The sequence below is a fragment of the Molossus molossus genome, unplaced genomic scaffold, assembly GCF_014108415.1.
Source record: "Molossus molossus isolate mMolMol1 unplaced genomic scaffold, mMolMol1.p scaffold_m16_p_21, whole genome shotgun sequence".
In the NCBI taxonomy this organism is placed as follows: domain Eukaryota; kingdom Metazoa; phylum Chordata; class Mammalia; order Chiroptera; family Molossidae; genus Molossus; species Molossus molossus.
Window position 1 is genome coordinate 10,516,019 of NW_023425357.1, and position 18,016 is coordinate 10,534,034.

Consider the following 18,016-nt stretch of genomic DNA (forward strand, 5'->3'; position numbering starts at 1 on the left):
AGAAAGGCTGGAGCGGGAACAAAGCAGGAGGCGACGGGCTGGGCAGGGCCAACGGGAGGAGGTGCAGGTGGAGGATGCTCAGGAGGCCATGGGCAGGCTTAGGCCTTATAGACTTGGGAGAGGGGACAAAGCCAGGGAAAGGCCCAAGGGGTGGTCAGCTGCACTTCAGATGGGGACCTCGGAGGAAAAACAGGTTTGAGGGGAGGTGTTGAGGCTATTTGGAACATGGTGGGTGTGAGGGACCAAAGACACCCAGGGGAAGGTATCAGGAGGTCTGACAGAACCTCCAGGGCTGAGGTTCAGAGTGGTTGAGGCTGCAGACAGATACAGGAACCAAGGCCCTGAGGTATGGCGCCCTGGGTGGGAGTGAGAGACCAGACCTGAGAAATCAGCCTGCGGGTATTTATACATTTGTATCAGTAAGGAAAGATTTGGGCAGCAGGTAACATTGCCATCACCAGAGCTGAGGAGAGCTCTGGGCCTGACGCCGTCATAGCTCCAGGAGAGTCTGGTGACCCCGGGTCCTCTCTTTGCCACCCTCAGCTGAAGGTTTGGCTCCCACATGGGCTGTCCTCTTGTGGCCCCAAAGTGGCTGCTGCAGGTCCAAGCATCAGAGCCAGACATGATCATTTTTAGCACAAGAGAGGGGCATCATTTTCCATGTTGTCTCTGGAAGCAAGAAAACCTTTCCCAACACCTTCCAGCAGACTTCCTCTTCCATCTCATGCCCATCCTGCACCAATCATTAGCCTGAGGAACCCAGGATTAGCTTGAATTCCTCAGGAGTCTCCCTGCCCCCAGAGCTGAGGCTAGGGGGGAGGTTTCGGCTTGGAGGCTGGGGAATACTTGAATGAAACTGGGCTTCTATTAGGAAGGCAGGAGAGTGGGAGAGGTGCAGATTAATTAACCAGCCAGGGCCATCCCACAATTACGCAGGTGGGGATGTACATAAGCGATGCCTAGCCGGCACGGTGGACACAAATAGGGGCCGAAGTTCAAGGGTAAGTATGGCAAAAGGGGGCTTCTTTTTCTAAAGCCCCGTCAACCAATATCCTCCTACCAGAGAGAACAGCTTACAGAGAAGACAGAAAAGGAGTTCCAGGGAGCAGTAGGAAAACCAGGAGGGTGGGGAATCTTGGAAAGAATTGAGAGTATTTTAGGAAGGGAGAAGTCAACATTGTCCAATCATGCTAAAAAGGGCCCACAAGATTGTTTTAATAACAATCATAGGAAACCCTTAGAATTTACTGTGAGCTAGGCGCTGCTCCAAGCCCTCGATACATAATAATTTATTCACCCCTCTCAGCAACTCTGTTAGGTACATTATCACTACATTTTACAGTTGAGGAAGGGAGGCCCAATGAGGTTAAACAATTTACCCAAGGTCACACAGCAAGTGCAAAGCTGGGATTTGAGCAAGGTCTTGGTCACCTTGTCGCATGGGAGCTCAGGGACACCTGCTGTCCGGCTCTGTCTCAGCCTCCCAGTCTTCTGTTTCCTCATCATGGTCACTGCTGACCTTGCTGTTAAAGTCAGCGGCCGGTGGGGAGGCAGTTGGCTCTCCCCTTCTAGAAAAAGAAACCGGAGCCCGTTCAGCTGACGACATTGAAAAACAAAGGTGCATGCTAAAAGTTCCAAAGGTCCAAGAGTGGCCAGGGGCCAGTCAGCCTTTCTCCCACTCTCAGGCTGTGTTGACTGATTTCTTTGGCAAATACCAGCAATATACATGTGTGTGTACACGTGTGTCAGTTTTTCTTTTGCTCTTCCCAAGTGGTACCTAGTATGGTGAGGGGGTGACCATTGCAGACTCTGGAGGCAGAGTCCCTGGGTATAATAAGTCTGAATTCTGTCACACCCAGTCAGGCAGCAGATTCTGCCTCCCTAGGCCTGAGTTTGCCAATCTGTGAAATGGGAAGATAATAGCACCTACCTCATGAACTTGTTAGAGAATTAAGCATGTTAATATCTGTAAAGCTCTTAGAACAGTGTCTAGTATTCATTAAAATGTTGACGCCATTATTACCAGCATTTCTGCACTTTTCTTTATATTCTATAAGATATATATATATATATATATAATTTTATATACTTTTTCTAATATTATTCTCATTTCTGCACTTTGGTTTTTTTTTTCACCAACCCAGAGGAATTCGTAGATCATTCCAGAGACACACAAGTAGGTCTCATACCCTTTTTAGATATTTTTTTAGCCCTGGTCAGTTTGGCTCAGCAGTTGAGTTCCACGTTCGGTTCCCGTTAGGGGCACATACCACACACACACACACACACACACAAATATATATATATATATATATATATATATATATATATATATATATATATTTAATTTATTGATTGATTTTAGAGAGAGGAAGGGAGAGGGAGAGAGAGAGAGAAACATTGATGAGAGAGAACACCTACTGGCCTCCTCCTGCAGGCCCCCCACTGGGGATCGGGCCCACAACCTGGGCATGTGCCCTGACCAGGAATCGAACTGGTGACCTCTTGGTGCATGGGTTGATGCTCAACCAGTGAGCCACACCGGCCAGGCTCTCATCTCCTTTTAAATGTCCGCAGCAACCCCTCTAGGACACACCCCCAGAATTATTCCAGTGTCTCCTTAATGGGCGCGGTGGTGGCAGTCTGTGGCATGAAGGATGCGGGGTGGACCTTGTGCATCAAGGTCTAACAGGCACTGCCCCTTGAGGGACTGTATTTCTGAGTGGGAGGTGCCACGAGAAGACCCCAGTCTCTCTGCTGGGGAATCTAGAAGGGCTCAGGTACACAGCTGCTGGGTTCCTCTCTCAGATGAAGTCACTCCTCCCTGGCCCATGGGGTGGGCCGGGGGTGGGGAGCCTAGACATCCATCAGCTATTCATTTCACAAAACACCTATTCTGTGTGGGACAGAGTTGGGAACAACAGTGACAGAGGACACCCTAGGCCCTGTCATCCCGGACTCTAATTCCGTGGGAAACAAAGACCGGTTCCCGCATGGTCAGGACCTAGTGTGGTCAGGGGAGGGGCAGAGGCTGGTCATGTATCACAAAGAGCCCAGGGAAGGAGAGTGGTCAGCCGTGGACAAAGAGACGTGTTTCAGAAGGTGCTACAGCAGTCTGGAGGACAGGGCACGCCTCATCCAGGAATTTAAGTCCACTAGGCTGTGGGCTACACGGGTCTCGAGGAGGAAAAGAAATGAGCTGGATAGGAAGGCCAACAGGCATGAGATCATGCAGGGCTCTGGAAACCAACTTTGGAGGCTTTCCTGAGGGTCTGGGGAATCATGGGAGGTTTTAGGGAACGGGTTTCCAAGGTGTGGTCCCTAGACCATTGGTATCAGCATCACCTATGAGTGGAACTAAAGTTCACCACCCACAAAATATGCCTTTTGGGATACTGATTATTTCAAGCTGGTTATTATTATTTTATTTTTTATTTTTTGGTACGTGCCCCTAGCGGAAACCGAACCCGGGACTCTCTGGTCCACAGGCTGACGCTCCAACCGCTGAGCCAAACTGACCAGGGCTCAAGCTGGTTATTTTTAAGGAACAAAAGATAGAGGACCTGCTCCGGGAAGGGAGCTATCATCATAGATAACTATAGTTTAATATGAACCTGTCTATCATGTGATCAAAGTCCTCTCTGTGTCCCATTGTTAACATGGCTCAGCAAACATTTATTTACTAAACATTTGCTTTCTACCTCCACGTGAATTGCCTTCCTGCCTTTGAAGTCCCAAACCACAACCCCCCACCTCTCCTTACCTCCTGAATGGCATATAAATTTCAACTGCCCCAACCTTCTTTGGGTCTGCTGTCTTATGGCACCCCTGCATGGACATCTGCAAGAAACTTGAATACAGAAATTTTCTCCTGTGAATCCCTTTCATATTAATTTGATCATTATTCCGGCCAGAAGAACGTAGAAAGCAGAAGGGAATTTTTATTTTTTGGCCCCCATGTTACTGGAAAGGGACCTGGCCCGCAATGGGTCTTTCTACGGCAGGCCAATAGTGTGTGGGTTCTTGACTTCATGCAGGAAAAACTTCACAGCACGAGTCCAGGTGAATTTTGGAAGACGTTTATTAAAGCTGGGACAGTGACACAAGAAAGGGCTGGGAAATAAATGAGCCTAGGCTGGGCTGCTTTGGCTCATTAGGAAGTCAGAGAGAGAGTGGTAAGAAGCATAGGGAGGCTTGAAGGGGAGTGGGGATTGGAAAAAAAAAAAAAGAAGTCAGAGAAAAGGGGCCCTTGAGGACAGGTTCAGGGGGTTTACCCAAGGTGAACTGCCCCTGCCCATTGCGTCCCTGGTTTCAAGCCTTGTGGGGTCCCTTAGAGTTTAGGAGATGCTCACCTGTGGAGGAAAAAGGTGGGAAGACGCTCGAGTGCGCTTCTGGGAGGGAGAGCACGAGCTGGACCTTCGTTTTGAGGGGATTTAAAGGCTGGGTGCTTAGGGGAGGTCTTAGGGAAGGATCTCAGTAGAATGTTTATCAGCTTTCTGTTGATGTACCAAAATGAGGATTATTCTCTTAACTTCGTTTGTCCTTGGGTGTGGTTGGCAAATGGCACTAATTGGATATCTGCTATCTGTCCCCGAGTAGGGTGATTTAAGCTATGTGGCCTCTGGTTGGGAAGAAGTACACTCTACACTCTTTACTCTTTTTTTTTTTTTTTTAATCCTCACCCGAAGACATTTTTTCCATTTTTTGATCAGATAGAGTGGGAGGAAGAGAGAGAGAGAAACATTGATGTGAAAGGGACACATCGAGTGGCTGCCACCCACATGACCAACCAGGGCCAGGGACAATTTGCAACCTAGGCACGCGCCCTTAGCGGGAACCGAACCCGGGTCTCTCTGGACCGTAGGCGGACGCTCTAACCACTGAGCAAAAACGGCCAGGGCTACACTCTTTACTCTTAAGTGTCCCTGGTTTAGGGAAAATAGGATTTTCTAGATGGTACAAACTGCTGTTTAACTATCTGTCTCAGTTTCCCTATTCTGCTTGTCCTGGCTTATTGGCCATATTCCCCAGTCAGAGACTTCCATCCCTAAAATCTTTTAGGGGTGATGAGGGAGGACTGCCTGTCTTCCATAACTGCTTCTGCTGACAAGGGCTAGGATCCCTGTGTACATAGGGTATGGAAGTCTCTCCCTGCCTGATCTAAGGGGGACAAGGGAATGGGATCAGAGACTGAAACGAGAGGCTGTTAGCTGATCCTTCCAAAGTAGGGATAGGATACAATCCCTGAAGCATCATCATCTTGATATGCAATTGTATCATTCCAAAAGTGAAGTTCGTAGATTGTTTCCTATTTCATTGACTCAATTATTTAGTCCTGAAAATAAGTCAGTCTAGTTACATTGTTGAGTCTCAAGAAGGTGGTGATGCAGATGGGCTTCTAAAGTGAGACCTATATTGTGTTAACAAATAATCAGGTATTTAATAAAGAGAATGCCTATGAAAACAGAAGAAGAAAACAGATTAGTGATCACAGCAAATTATAAACTCCTTTCGGAGTCTGTAAGACTGTCAGTCAACAAGGCTTAGAGGGTCTTTTGCTGAAATGAAAAAGCAAGTAGTAACGATCTGACAGATACTCTTTATCTGGACTTGTATTGTAAAATTTTTCCTGCACGAAGTCAAGAACCCACACTCAGGGCCAGGTCCCCTTTCCGGTAACACTCACACCTGGAAACTTGCTGGAAGTACAAACTTTTTAGCCCTTCCTTAGATCTAATGAGTCAAAAACTCTGGTGGTGGATCCCAACAACCTGTTTTAACAAGCTCTTCTGGCAAGCCTAATACACACTAAAGTTGGAAAACTATGGGTTTAGTGAAAAGTCAGCTTTGCAGTTCATCAAGTCATGGTCTGCCCTGGCCAGGTGGCTCAGTTGGTTGGAGCGTCCTCCGGAACAGCAGAAAGGTTGCAGGCTCATGAGATTCAGGTCAGGGCACATACCTAGGTTGGGTTTGCCTCTTGGTGGCAGCGTGTAAGGGCGGCACCAGATCCATGTTTCTCTCTCTCTCTCTCTTCCTGTCTAAAAAAAGTATATATATATATGCGTATACATATATATTCGTGTATATATGTATATATATATATATCACATACACACAGGTATGTGTGTGTATAAATATAAATATAATTATAAATTATATATCTCTATCTCTATCTCTATCTCTATCTCTATCTCTATCTCTATCTCTATATCTCCTAGTGTGAAGATTTTAAAAAGTCATGGTCTGAGTCCCTATTTGTGCCAGGCACTCACGTGTTCCCTTATTGACTTCCCACAATAACTCCACACGATGGCTGCTTTGTCCCTGTCTTGTAAAGAGCGTTAAGCTGCAGTCGGATTCATTCCCACAAGGAGGCCAAACTTTTTCGTTCGGTGTGGAATTTTTTACATAAAAGCCCCCTTGGGTAGAAGCACGCGCAGGTACCACACACTTTGCCTCCAGCACCCCCTGCTGGACAAGCCCGGCGCGCCTGGGTGTCGAGCGTCCGCCTCCTATCGCCGCGAAGCCCTAGGAGCCCGTGAGGCTGCGCGTGGCGGCGGAGACCGGCCGGCGGCCGCGAGGGGGCAGAAGTCGGCTGTGGAAGTGCGGGCGGCCATTTTGAGACCGGGCAAAAGTGGGGCGGGACCCTAGCGGCTGAGGGACGGTTGGCCGGTTTTACCCAAGTGACTGGTACCGCGGGCCGGGGGAAAGCGAGGTTTCTGGTGCCGTCCCAGGGAGGAACGCGGGCGAAGGAGCGGGGGAGGAGGAGAGGCAGGGAAAGGGAGCAGAGAGGAAGGACCGGGCGGCGGGGGGCAGAGCGGGGCGAGAAGCGCGGCGGGACTAAGAGGTGTGACGAGTAGCGGCGGGCGTAGAGCCCATTGTAGTCCAGGGCTTGGAAAGGGGTGGTGAGGAGAGGGGGGTGGGACGAAAGGTGTCGCGGTTCAGCGTGTGAAGATCGAGAAGGTGCCACCAGGGAACACGGAGAGGGGCAGCGCGGAGAGGGCGAAGGCAGAGTCCGACGGGGCGGGGCCACTGAGGGGGCGGGCCGCTGAGGGGGCGGGCCACTGAGGGGGCGGGCCGCTGAGGGGGCGGGCCACTGAGGGGGCGGGCCGCTGAGGGGGCGGGCCACTGACGGGGGCGGGGCGAGGAGCAGGCTCCGGAACAGCTTGTCAAGGCGGGGCGTGTGGAGAAGGTCCCAGGCCGCGAGAGGGGCGGGGCTAGATACTGGATCCGGTAGGCAGGCAAGACCCAAACAAGGAGAAAGGGGCGGTGCGAAGAGAAGTGGGCAGGCGCGGCAAGACGTGGGGGCGGGGCGAGGTGCAGGTGCAGGTGCAGGTACGGGATCAGCGGGAGTAGCAGGACTGGGGAAAATCGGTGGGACGCAGCCAAGGCGAGAAACAGATGCCGAGACTAGGTGAAGAGTAGGGTAGGGATGCAGAGCAAGCGCAGAGCAAAGAACAAGGATGGGGCAAGGTTCAGGGGCGAGAGGAGGAGACGGAGCAAAACAAGGATCAGGAGCGACAGTTGGGGCGGGACCTGGAGTAATAGAGGTGGGATCTCGCGTGCTGGCAGTTGCAGGACTTGGGACTTGAGCGAGGTCTGAAGCAGACGCGGAGGCCAGAGCAATAGCAGGGGCGGGGCCAGAAGTCCTAGCAGAGGCGAGGCTCAGTGCAGGTGCGGGCCAAGCGCAAGAGCTGAGCGAAGCACAGGATAAAGACGGGATCTCAGAAGGCGGCCCCGGAGCAGTCTTAATCCCTGCATTCTCCAGATTCGAGCTACGCTGTGCGCTGCCCCGTGATGAGCCCTGCTGGCCCAGAGTGGCCTAGACCCCGAGTCTTGTGGATGCTGTGGTCACTGCTGGTGGTGCTATTGTCACCGTGGAGGATGTGGGCTGTCAAGAATACCCAGGAGTGCGCCTGGCAGGTTGTCCTGAACAAGTTTAAGATGATAGGCAATAACGAAGGGAGTGACCGCTTCTTTGATCAAGAGCCCGTGGACACAGTGGGCAGCGTGTTCCACCTTCTGGTGGATGCGCCCATCGACCCGGACGAGGTGAGGGGACTGGGGTCAGGCTAACGGGAGAGGTCCTGGACCTGCACCCCACTGGGCTCTGGACATTTGCCCATCCTCTCCTTGCAGAAATACCTGGGCTTCCCTTACTACCTGAAGATCAACTACTCTTGCAAGGGAGAGGTGAGTTCGTGCAGCTGCAGGGGGCTCATTCTGTGTGAACCTCAGTTTCCCCATCTCTAACATTTTAATGGTTCTGACACCACCAAACCCTGGGGGCCCTTAAAGATTCACAAAAATGCTAGTGCCCCATCAAGCACATAGTAGGTACTCAAGTAAATTTTTTATGTATTTTTTGCCGTATAAAAAAATTAAGATATAATTCACATACCATAAAATTCATCGTTTAAAGTATACAATTCAGCCCTGGCCGGTTTGACTCAGCGGTTAGAGCGTCGGCCTGCGGTCCAGCGACACCCGGATTTGGTTCCTGCTAAGGGTGCGAACCTCGGTTGCAGTTTGTCCCAGGCCCTGGTTGGGTCGTGTGGGTGGCAACCACTCGATGTGTCCCTTTCACGTAGATGTTTCTCTCCCCCCCCCCCCACTCTATCTGAACAAAATATCGAAAAATGTCCTCAGGTGAGGATAAAAAAAAAGTATACAATTCAATAGTTTTAGTGTATTCACAAAATTGTGCAACCATCACCACTATCCAATTCCAGAATATCTTCATCACCTCAAAAAGAAACCCTGTACCCCTACCCTTCCAGACCCTGGAGACCACTAATCTACATTCTGTCCCTATGAATTTGCTTATTTTAGATATTTCATATGAATGGAATCATACAGTATGTAGCCTTTTGTGTCTGGCTTCTTTCACTTAGCATGTTTTCAAGGCCCATCCATGTTATAGCATCTATCAGGACTTCCTTTTTATGGCTGAATAATATTCGACTGTATAGATGTGTTACTTTTTTTTTTTAATCTTCACCCAAGTATATATATATATATTTTTTTCCCAAGGATAATTTTCTATTTATCTTCAGATAGAGTGGGAAGGAGGTAAGGAGGGAGAGAGAGAGAGAAAGGGAGAGGGAGAAAGGGGGGAGAGAGAGAGAGAGAGGGAGAGAGAGAGAGAGAGAGAGAGAGAGAGAGAAAGAAATATCAAAGTGAGAGGGACACATCAATTGGTTTCCTCCCACATGACCCTGACCAGGGCCAGGGACAAACTGCATCCTAGGCATGTGCCCTTGACCAGAATTGAACCTGCAACTCATTGGTCCGTGGGCGGACGCTCTAACCACGGAGCCAAACTGGCCAGGGCTGGATATGTTACATTTTGTTTATCCATTCATTAATGGATATGGACATTTGGGCTATTTCTACTTTTTTTTTGGGGGGGGGGGGGGGGTCTGTCATGAATAATGCTGCTCTGAACATTTGTGTACAGGTTTTTGTGTAAACATGTTTTCAGTTCTTTGGTATATACATAGGAATGGAATTGATTATTTATATGTTAACTCTGTTTCATTTCTGAGGAACTGCCAGATTGTTTTCCAAAGCAGCTGTACTATTTTACATTCCAGTCTATGAGGGTTCCTGCTTCTCTTCATCCTCACCAACACTTGTCATTGTCCATCTTTTTTATTGTAGCCATCCTAGTGGAAAAAATATCCTCAGGTGAAAATTAACAACAAAAATAGCAGCTAAGTTCTAAATTCCAATGAAGTCCAATTTATCAAATTTTGGGGTTTTACTTCTTGTGCTTTTGGTATTGTCTAAGAAGGCTTTGCCTAACTAGAGGTCATGAAGACTTATTCCTATGTTTTGTTTGTTTGTTTTATGAGAGCTTTTAGTTTTAGCTTTTACATTTAGGTCTTCAAAACATTTTAAATTAATGTTTGTGTATGATGTGAGGTAGGGGTCCAACTTTGACGTGTAAATTCCCAGTTATTCCAGTACCATTTGTTAAAAATATCATTCTTTACCCCATTTAAATGTCTTGGCACCCTTGTCAAAAATCAATTGACCATAAAGGTAAGGGTTTATTTCTGGGTATAATTCTATTCCATTGATCTATATGTCTATCCATATGCTGCTACCACACAGTCTTGATTACTGTAGCTTTGTAGTAAGTTTTCAAATCAGGAAGTTTGAGTCCTCAAACTTTGTTCTTTTTCAAGACTGTTTTGACTCAAGTAAGCTTTTGAAGACAATGGGATGTTGTGGTCTAGAAGTGAAGTGCAGACCTGGTTTGAATCTGTCATTGATTAACATTTACTTGGAGGAAGTATAGCATTGTCATTAACTCTTAGAGCCAGGCTGCCTGGTTCAGATGCCATACCATAATAGCTGTCATCTAAAGCAAGTTACTCAACTTCTCTGTACCAAAGTCTCCTCCTCCTCAACAAGGATGAGGCAATGATCACGCCCCCTTTTGTAAAATGATTAAATACATGTGAAGCACTTAGCACGGTGTCTGGTTCACAGAACCGGCTCAGTGAATGCCAGCAAGTGTCTAGAGTCATTGTCCATCTTTTTTATTGTAGCCATCCTAGTGTGTGTGAAATGGTATCTCATCGTGGGTTTTTGTTGTTGTTGTTGTTAATCCTCACCTGAGGATATTTCTCTGTTGATTTTTAGAGAGAGTGGAAGGGAGGGAGGGAAGGAGAGAGAGAGAGAGAGAGAGAGAGAGAGAGAGAGAGACATCCATGTGAGAAAGACACATGGATCAATTGCCTCCTGAATGGCCCCGACAGGGCACATACCAGGGTTGCAGGTTTGATCCGCAGCCCATGAACCTTCTCTCCTTATCTGTACAAGTGTGGTAATAATACCTTTATTTGTTCATACAACACCTACTATGGGTCAGATTCTCTTTCTTTTACAATGGGGTGGGGTACCATGATGAACAACACAGCCAGGTTTTTCTTACGGATTCAGCCCACCAGGGAATCAACATAACATACAAAAGTTTATGAAGAGGAATCCATGCAAAGAAAAGAAAATGAGGTGCTGTGTCAGAAAGGAGGGTTAGCTGAGTGGTAGGGGAAGGTCTCTCTGAAGAGGCTTGAGCAGAGACTGGAATGATGAGAAGGGATGGCGATGAGAACAGGGTAGGGCATTCCAGGCCAAGGGAACAGCCAGCGCAAAGGCCCCGAAGGAGGAAAGAAGCCAGTGTGAGTGACGACCTCAAAGAGCCCCGTGTGGCTGGGGCAGAGGGAGTGCAGGGACAGTGGGAGGGGATAGGTCAGGGAGGTGACTAGGGCCCCATGAACCCTAGTGAGAACTTGGCTTTCACTCTGAGTGAGACGGAGCCATGAGAGGGTTCTGAGCAGAGGACGGACATGATCTGACTCAGGTGTTCACAGGCTTCCTCCTGCTGTGTGAGGGAAGCAGACTGTTGTGGGGATGGGAGCAGGGACCCCAAGGAGGCCACTGATGCATGGTCCAGGCAGGACTTGAGGGTTGACAGAACCAGGGTGGTTGTGGCCGCTGTTGCCCTGACAGGGAGGAGCTCCTTGCTCCACCAGCACCTCTACTCTGTGATTGGAAACCACAGGTGATTTGGCTGCGACAGGTATATTCGGCAGGATCAAAAGGGTCCTGGCTGGCCCTGGCCGGTGTGGGTCAGTGGTTAGAGCATTGGCCTGTGCACCAAAGGGTCGTGGGTTCGATTCCCGGTCAAGAGCTCATACCTGGGTTGCAGGTTTGATCCCTGGCCCTGGTCAGGGCTAATGCAGGAGGCAGCCAATAGATGTGTCTCTCTCACACGGATGTTTCTCTCTCTCCTTTTCCCTTCCGTTCTCTCTAAAACTCAATGTAAAAAAATATCCTTGGGTGAGGATTAACAAAAGAAAGAAAAAAAAAAGAAAGGGTTGTGGCTGAAGCATTCCTCAGGATGAAAGCCTGTGCAACGGTGCTTAGACCCAGTGTCTCACCCTGGTCTCGAAGCCCCCCTGCCCCCACTGCAAACCCCCCCCCCCCCGCAGCAGCCTGAGTGCAGCCTTTTCTTGGGGATCCATCCAACCCTTTGCCTATGCTTGTTTCATACACGGGGCACCCTTCTTCCCTCCTTCCATCTCCACCCTACGCCCTGCCTGCCCTTCTCAGCCCAGCCAGGATCCTGGCATCTCTGGGAGGTTGTCCCCGGCTGCCCCCTCACCCTCTTCCCCAGTCCTTTCTGTCCACTGTCCCATCTCACCTTTACCCCAGGTCCCAGCCCCCGAACCTGGCTGTCTTCTGACTGCTGTGTGTGGCAGAGTGTCATTTCTGCAGGGAAAATGCAAACCTCGAGGGGGCCTGGGAATCTCTGGAGAGAGGAGGCCACTAGTCGTTCTGGGTGCCGTCCATTCACACCATCACGATTTTGCTTCTCCCATGCTGCCCTTCTCTGTGTATTTCCTACATTCAAATTCTGTCTGAAGACGTGGGACCTGGACTCACCTCCTCCAGGAAGACCTCCTGACTCCCTTCATAGTTCCTAGCCCCTTGGCCCCTCTCCTAGCCTGGCCTGTCCCCCACCCCAGCTCCACCTAGACCATATTCTCTGGCCTTCCCGTGGTGGAGAGTCTGTTCTCCCTACCCAGCCCAGGAAGAGAGGGTACTAAAGGTGGGGTCAGGGCAGTGGGGGCCCAGAGGTTATCTTAAGGTCACACCTGTGGGGCTATCTCACCCTCAGTCCTCCGAGGCTCTGGTCCGCAAGGGACACCTGACGGGGCTGAAGCCTGTGGTGCTGGTCACCTTCCAGTCCCCAGTTAACTTCAATCACTGGAAGTTAGAGCAGCTGCAGATCCAGATGGAGGCTGTCCCCTTCCGCAGCAAAGGTGGGCCTGAGGGGGTCTGGAGAGGACGTGAGCCTGGCAGGAGCGAGTGGGTGGATTCCTGGGGGCCTCAGAGAGGTCCATGACCTTGTGGGAATGCGGGGCTTCTTGGGGGCCCTCAGTGGGGTCTGTGACATGGAGGAGGGTTTGGGGAGGAGGCCCCAGCGGGTTTCATGGCCTGGATGGGGTTCCACAAAGGCCCCAGTGGGGTTCATGGCCTAGAGCAGGACATGAGGAGTTGCAGGGAGATCCCAGCAGCCTCAGTGCCCGCTGCCTACCAGCAGAGCCGTGCAGCGCAGAGGAGGTGTGTGTCATGAGCTGGTACACGCCCATGCCCATCAAGAATGGCAGCGTGGTCATGTATGTGGATGTCAGCAGCAATGGCCTGGGGCCCTTCATCCCCAATGCAAGGTGCCCTTCCCCACATCCAGGGTCAGGGGTAGACTCCGGGAGGGACTTCCTTATCTCCAGATTCCCAAAGAAGCCAGGAGGAGTCCAGTGGGAGGGACTAAGGTGGGGAGGTGGCTGTGGGCCATGGCAGGAGCCCCTGAAGCCGAACTCTCGCCTGTGCCTGCCCCACACCCACTGCCAGGTTTCAGATGAACATCAATGGCTTCCTGAAGAGACAGCAAGACAACACACTCGAGTTCACTGTGGGAAATGAGGTAAGGGGTCCCGCACAGTGGGAGCGGTAGGAGACATGGGTGGAAGACAGTGAGCCGGGGCTGATTCCTTCCCACACAAGTGGCAGGCTCCACTCAGTGCTTACTTTGTGCCAGGCCGTGGGTGAAGTGCTCTACGAAATGCACAGGCATGCTGACCCCAAGAGGGAAGGTGTTCTTACACACCCATTTTACAGAGGAGAAAACTGAGGCCCCAAAGGGGTGAAACCGTTTGTCCACAGTCTCTCAGCATGTACACATGGAACAAGAGTTGAAACTGTGTCTGCCTGACTCCTGCACCCATATTCCTTTTTTTCTTTATTGATTTTAGAGAGAGAGGCAGGGAGAGGGAGAGAGAGAGAAACATCAATGAGAGAGAACATTGATTGGCCGCCTCCTGCATGCCCCCCACTGGGGATGGGGCCCACAACCTGGGCATGTGCCCTGACCAGGAATCGAACCGGCGACCTCTTGGTGCATGGGTTGACGCTCAACCACTGAGCCACACCAGTCGGGCTGCACCCATATTCTTAATCACGGTGCATTCATTCATTCATTCTGCAGGCACTTACTGAGCACACAGGGTGGCCCCATGGGAACAAAACAGTGAACACACTGACCCAAGTTCCTGAACCCTTAGAACTGACCCTCTAGAGCAGTGGTTCTCAACCTCCCTAATGTCATGACCCTTTAATACAGTTCCTGTTGTGGTGACCCCAACCATAAAATTATTTTTGTTGCTACTTCATAATTGTAATTTTGCTACTGTTATATCTTAGACGACCCCTGTGAAAGGGTCATTTGACCCCCAAAGGGGTCACGACCCACAGGTTGAGAACCACTGCTCTAGAGGGAGAGACAGACAGCAAACCAGTAAATGTAAAATCAAGTCAATTCCTTACTGGGTAAAAAGTGGGAAGTGCTCTGGATAGCATTCAGAGGGAGTGCGGGTTGGGTCTGTGCAGGAGGGGACTGCAGTGTTTGATGGATGGTCAAGGAAGGCAGAATGGAGAAGGTTGACAGCTGAGTGAAGCCTTGAAGGAGGAGAGGAGGGAATCTCACGGATCCTAGGGGAAGAGCATTGCATGCAGGGGAACAGCCAGTGCAAAGGTTCTGAGACGAGGAAGTGCCTGGGCAGTCAGAGAAGCAGCGAGGAGGCCCAGGGCCTGGGAGAGAGTGAGCAAGAGGATGAGTGTGGGGGGAAGAGGTCGGAGAGGTGTGAGGGACAAATCTGTGGGGCCTTGTGGGTCAGGGAAAGGACTTTGGCTTTGCTGTAAATGAGATGGAGCCATGGGGAGGTGTGGGGTGTTGAGCAGCCCTTCTGCCCCTCCCCCGCAGCTCTTCAACCTGATACCTGTGAAATTTGTGAATGTCCCGTCGAGGCCCCTGTGGTACACTGTAGACCAGGCACCTGTGCTCATCCTGGGAGGAATTCCTGAGGAGAAGTCCATTCTGCTGACTGACACCAGCTTCAAGGACTTTTCTATCGTGGAGGTGAGAGGTACCAGGCAGACCGAGGACTGGGGCCAGGACTGGGGCCGCTTGAAGGGTGCTGGGCCTTAGCCCATAAAATGGGTTGTGGCCTGGGGCTATGGAGGGGTTCCCCAAAGACATCCCCATCCCCACAAGAGGCAGATAGCATGAAGGAGGGACATAAGACTCTGCAGCCAGACAGCCGGGCTTCAAATCCTGGTTCTGCCACCTCCTGGCTGTGTGACCTTGGGCATGTTACTTCACCCACTGGGCCTCAGATTTCCCTTCTGTAAAATGGGAATAATATTTATATTTCCCTCATAAAATCAGTGTGAGGATGAAATCAGTTACTATCAGCTGGACCCAGAGTGAGCACTATGTGAGTGAAGGCATTGTTACTTCTAGGCCCATCATTTGTAATTCTGAAATCCAAAAAGCTTTGAAAATGGCATTTTCACAAATTTAGGGCTCAAATTCATTTGTCAAGAAATACTGACCCAAGCTAAAAGGCTACTTGATCTTTGTGCATCCTGTTTAGTGTTAACATTCCGATTCTGCCCTGAAGAAATCTCAAGGTGTTTGATCACAGGGTGCTGCCCCGGGCCCTACTGGTTTACATATGAATGCTGTATATGTGCCATACTGCCTTCTAAGGGCTGGAAATTCGGAGTCACCATATACATCTGGCCCCAAGGGTTTTTAATTTGGCTTTGTGAGCCTGTAGTATTCCCAGGATGGGGAAGAAGTATCTGAAGCAGGGATCTTTTGGTGTGAATGACAGACACGTTTGAGAGCTCCAACCCAGTTTGCTTTAAGCAGAGGAGTGGATTTAGTAGGTACACGGAATTGCAAAGCCCAGACACAGAGCAGGCTGCAGGCCTGACTTGACTTGGGGCCTCAGATAAGGACTCCAGTTTTCTGCTCCATTTCTTCTGGATTTTTTTTTTTAATTCCTCACCCATGGGTATTTTTCTACTTATTATCAGATAGAATGGGAGGGAGGAAGAGAGACAGAGAGAAACATCAATGTGATAGAGCCACATTGACTGGTTGCCCCCCCCCCCCCCCCCCCCCGACTCTCTAACTGCTGAGCCAAACCCGCCAGGGCCTAAAGAGCATTTTAAAAAATCCTTGGCCCTGATCGGTCCGGTTTGGGTCATGTGTCCCAAAATGCTGGAATATTTCACCTGGCTTAGCACCAGCCACCATCTCCATCCTTATGAGAAGGGCAGCTGAGACGAGAGGCAGAGAAGGAAGGGCTCCCCAGCTTGAAATCAGGGTGGCTTTGCCACAAGATCATGGGAAAAGATGCTGGTGGTTAATGGTGGCCAAGGTAACAGTTGTGCTCCACAGCGACCCCAAGAGGTTGCCTCAGCCTCTTTCCATCAAAGCCGAAAGCCCCACCCGCGACTTCTGAGAAGCCTGTGCAGATGAATGTCCCGCTCCCCTCTGGCTCTGAATTCCTGCTTGACCGAATGCGTTCAGTTTGTAGACCATCTCCCTGTCCCGTGAGCTTTCTGCCCTCTGGGCCAAGTCTTCCAGCCGTTGCTGTTTCCTTACTCCTGCAGCCAAGACCCACACGGGACATGTAGTTGACACGGATTCTGCGGAAGGGATTTGGAGGGCGGAGAAGGGGGTTTACGTCACAGGAGTGGAGTTCAATTCTAACGTCAGGCATCCTTGTTACTGTTTTCAAAAAATGTATCGTAGCCCTGGCCAGTTTGGCTCAGCAGTTAGAGCGTCGGCCTGCGGTCCGGAGAGACCCGGGTTCGGTTCCCGCTAAGGGCACGTACCTCAGTTGCAGTTTGTCCCTGGCCCTGGTTGGTTGTGCGGGTGGCAGCCACTCGATGTGACCCTTTCACGTCGATGTCTCTCTCTCTCTCTCTCTATCTTCCTTTCTCTCCCTCCCACTCTATCTGTACAAAAAATGGAAAAATGTCCTCGGGTGAGGATAAAAAAAAAAGTAAAATTCACCACTTCAAAGTGAACAATTTAGTGACATTTCATACATTCATATTGTGCAATCGCCGCTTCTGTTTGGTTCCAAAACTTTTCCATCACTCCAAAATGAAAGCCAGTTTATTCTCATTCTGTCCTCATGGGGTTTCTCCCACGGTGCTGTCTCCTCTCCTTTTCTTCCTCCTGTTTCACCTCCCCACACCTTTCCAGACTGCCCCTCGGATTACCCTCTGTGCTGCTCTTGTCGGCAATGTATTGGTCAGGTTTAGATATTGTGACAAAGAGACCAGGGAGGGAGTAGCTTAAACAGATGCTACTGCTGGTTCTCATCACAATCCCGAAGTGAGAAAGCCACGCCCCTTCCCTGTTCTTCCTGCCTCATCCCCTGGGCCCCGGCTGATCTCATCTGTATGATGGAGCGGGGGTCCTCCCCACGTATTCCAGCCCAGGGGGAAGGGAACGGGGAAGAGGAAGGAGCAGAGAGCAAGCTGTTTTCTTTTAAGCAAGTTTCACTTCCACTCGCATTCTGTTAGTGAGGACTTAGTCAGTTGGCTACCTCCAACTGTGCCCTAATTCAAGGGGTCCGCTGCTTGACGTGTTCTATTGAAGAACAGGACATGATTGTAGCAAGGTGGTTTTATTTACTTGCGTCAACTAAAGGAGACGGGGGGTTCAAAGCCAAAGCTCTGTCTTCCTGAAGAGAGGCTTAGCCACTGCTTATACACATTATTTGATTTGGTCATTTACCTGTCACTTTTTTCTTGGCAGTTGGCTACACATATCTGGTTAGGTTCCAGTCAAGCTCATCCTGCATTCAGCTGGTCTGCAAAATACTGGGTCACATTTTAACATTTAGTAAGAACCAGACCTTGAGACCCTTGTCCTATCTAACACAAGTGCAAGGGAGGCTGGAAAATATAATGTTTACCTGGGTGGCGCGTGCCCTACTAAAACTCAGTTAACAAAGAATGTGTAGGGGAATGGATTGGGGGTAACTGGCCATCTGCCAAAAATGGAAGAGAAACAGTGTTGGTTCATGTAAAGGAAATATTCAGGACTTCGGGTCCAGCTTGACCCAGGATTTCAAAC

At 50.1% G+C, this 18,016-nt stretch overlaps 1 protein-coding gene across 2 annotated transcripts in view; it reads left to right on the forward strand.

Moving 5' to 3' along the window:
* Positions 1-7,684: 7,684 nt before the first annotated feature.
* The window catches only part of CATSPERG (cation channel sperm associated auxiliary subunit gamma), a 29,111-nt gene continuing 18,779 nt past the window's right edge, over positions 7,685-18,016 (forward strand). For both annotated transcript variants that reach the window (XM_036275594.1, XM_036275595.1), the window contains exons 1-6: positions 7,685-8,052; positions 8,140-8,193; positions 12,692-12,836; positions 13,118-13,244; positions 13,426-13,498; positions 14,834-14,989. In XM_036275594.1, coding sequence (XP_036131487.1) covers positions 7,798-8,052; positions 8,140-8,193; positions 12,692-12,836; positions 13,118-13,244; positions 13,426-13,498; positions 14,834-14,989 — 810 coding nt within the window. In that variant the 5' untranslated portion in view covers positions 7,685-7,797. The remainder of the gene's footprint in view (positions 8,053-8,139; positions 8,194-12,691; positions 12,837-13,117; positions 13,245-13,425; positions 13,499-14,833; positions 14,990-18,016) is intronic.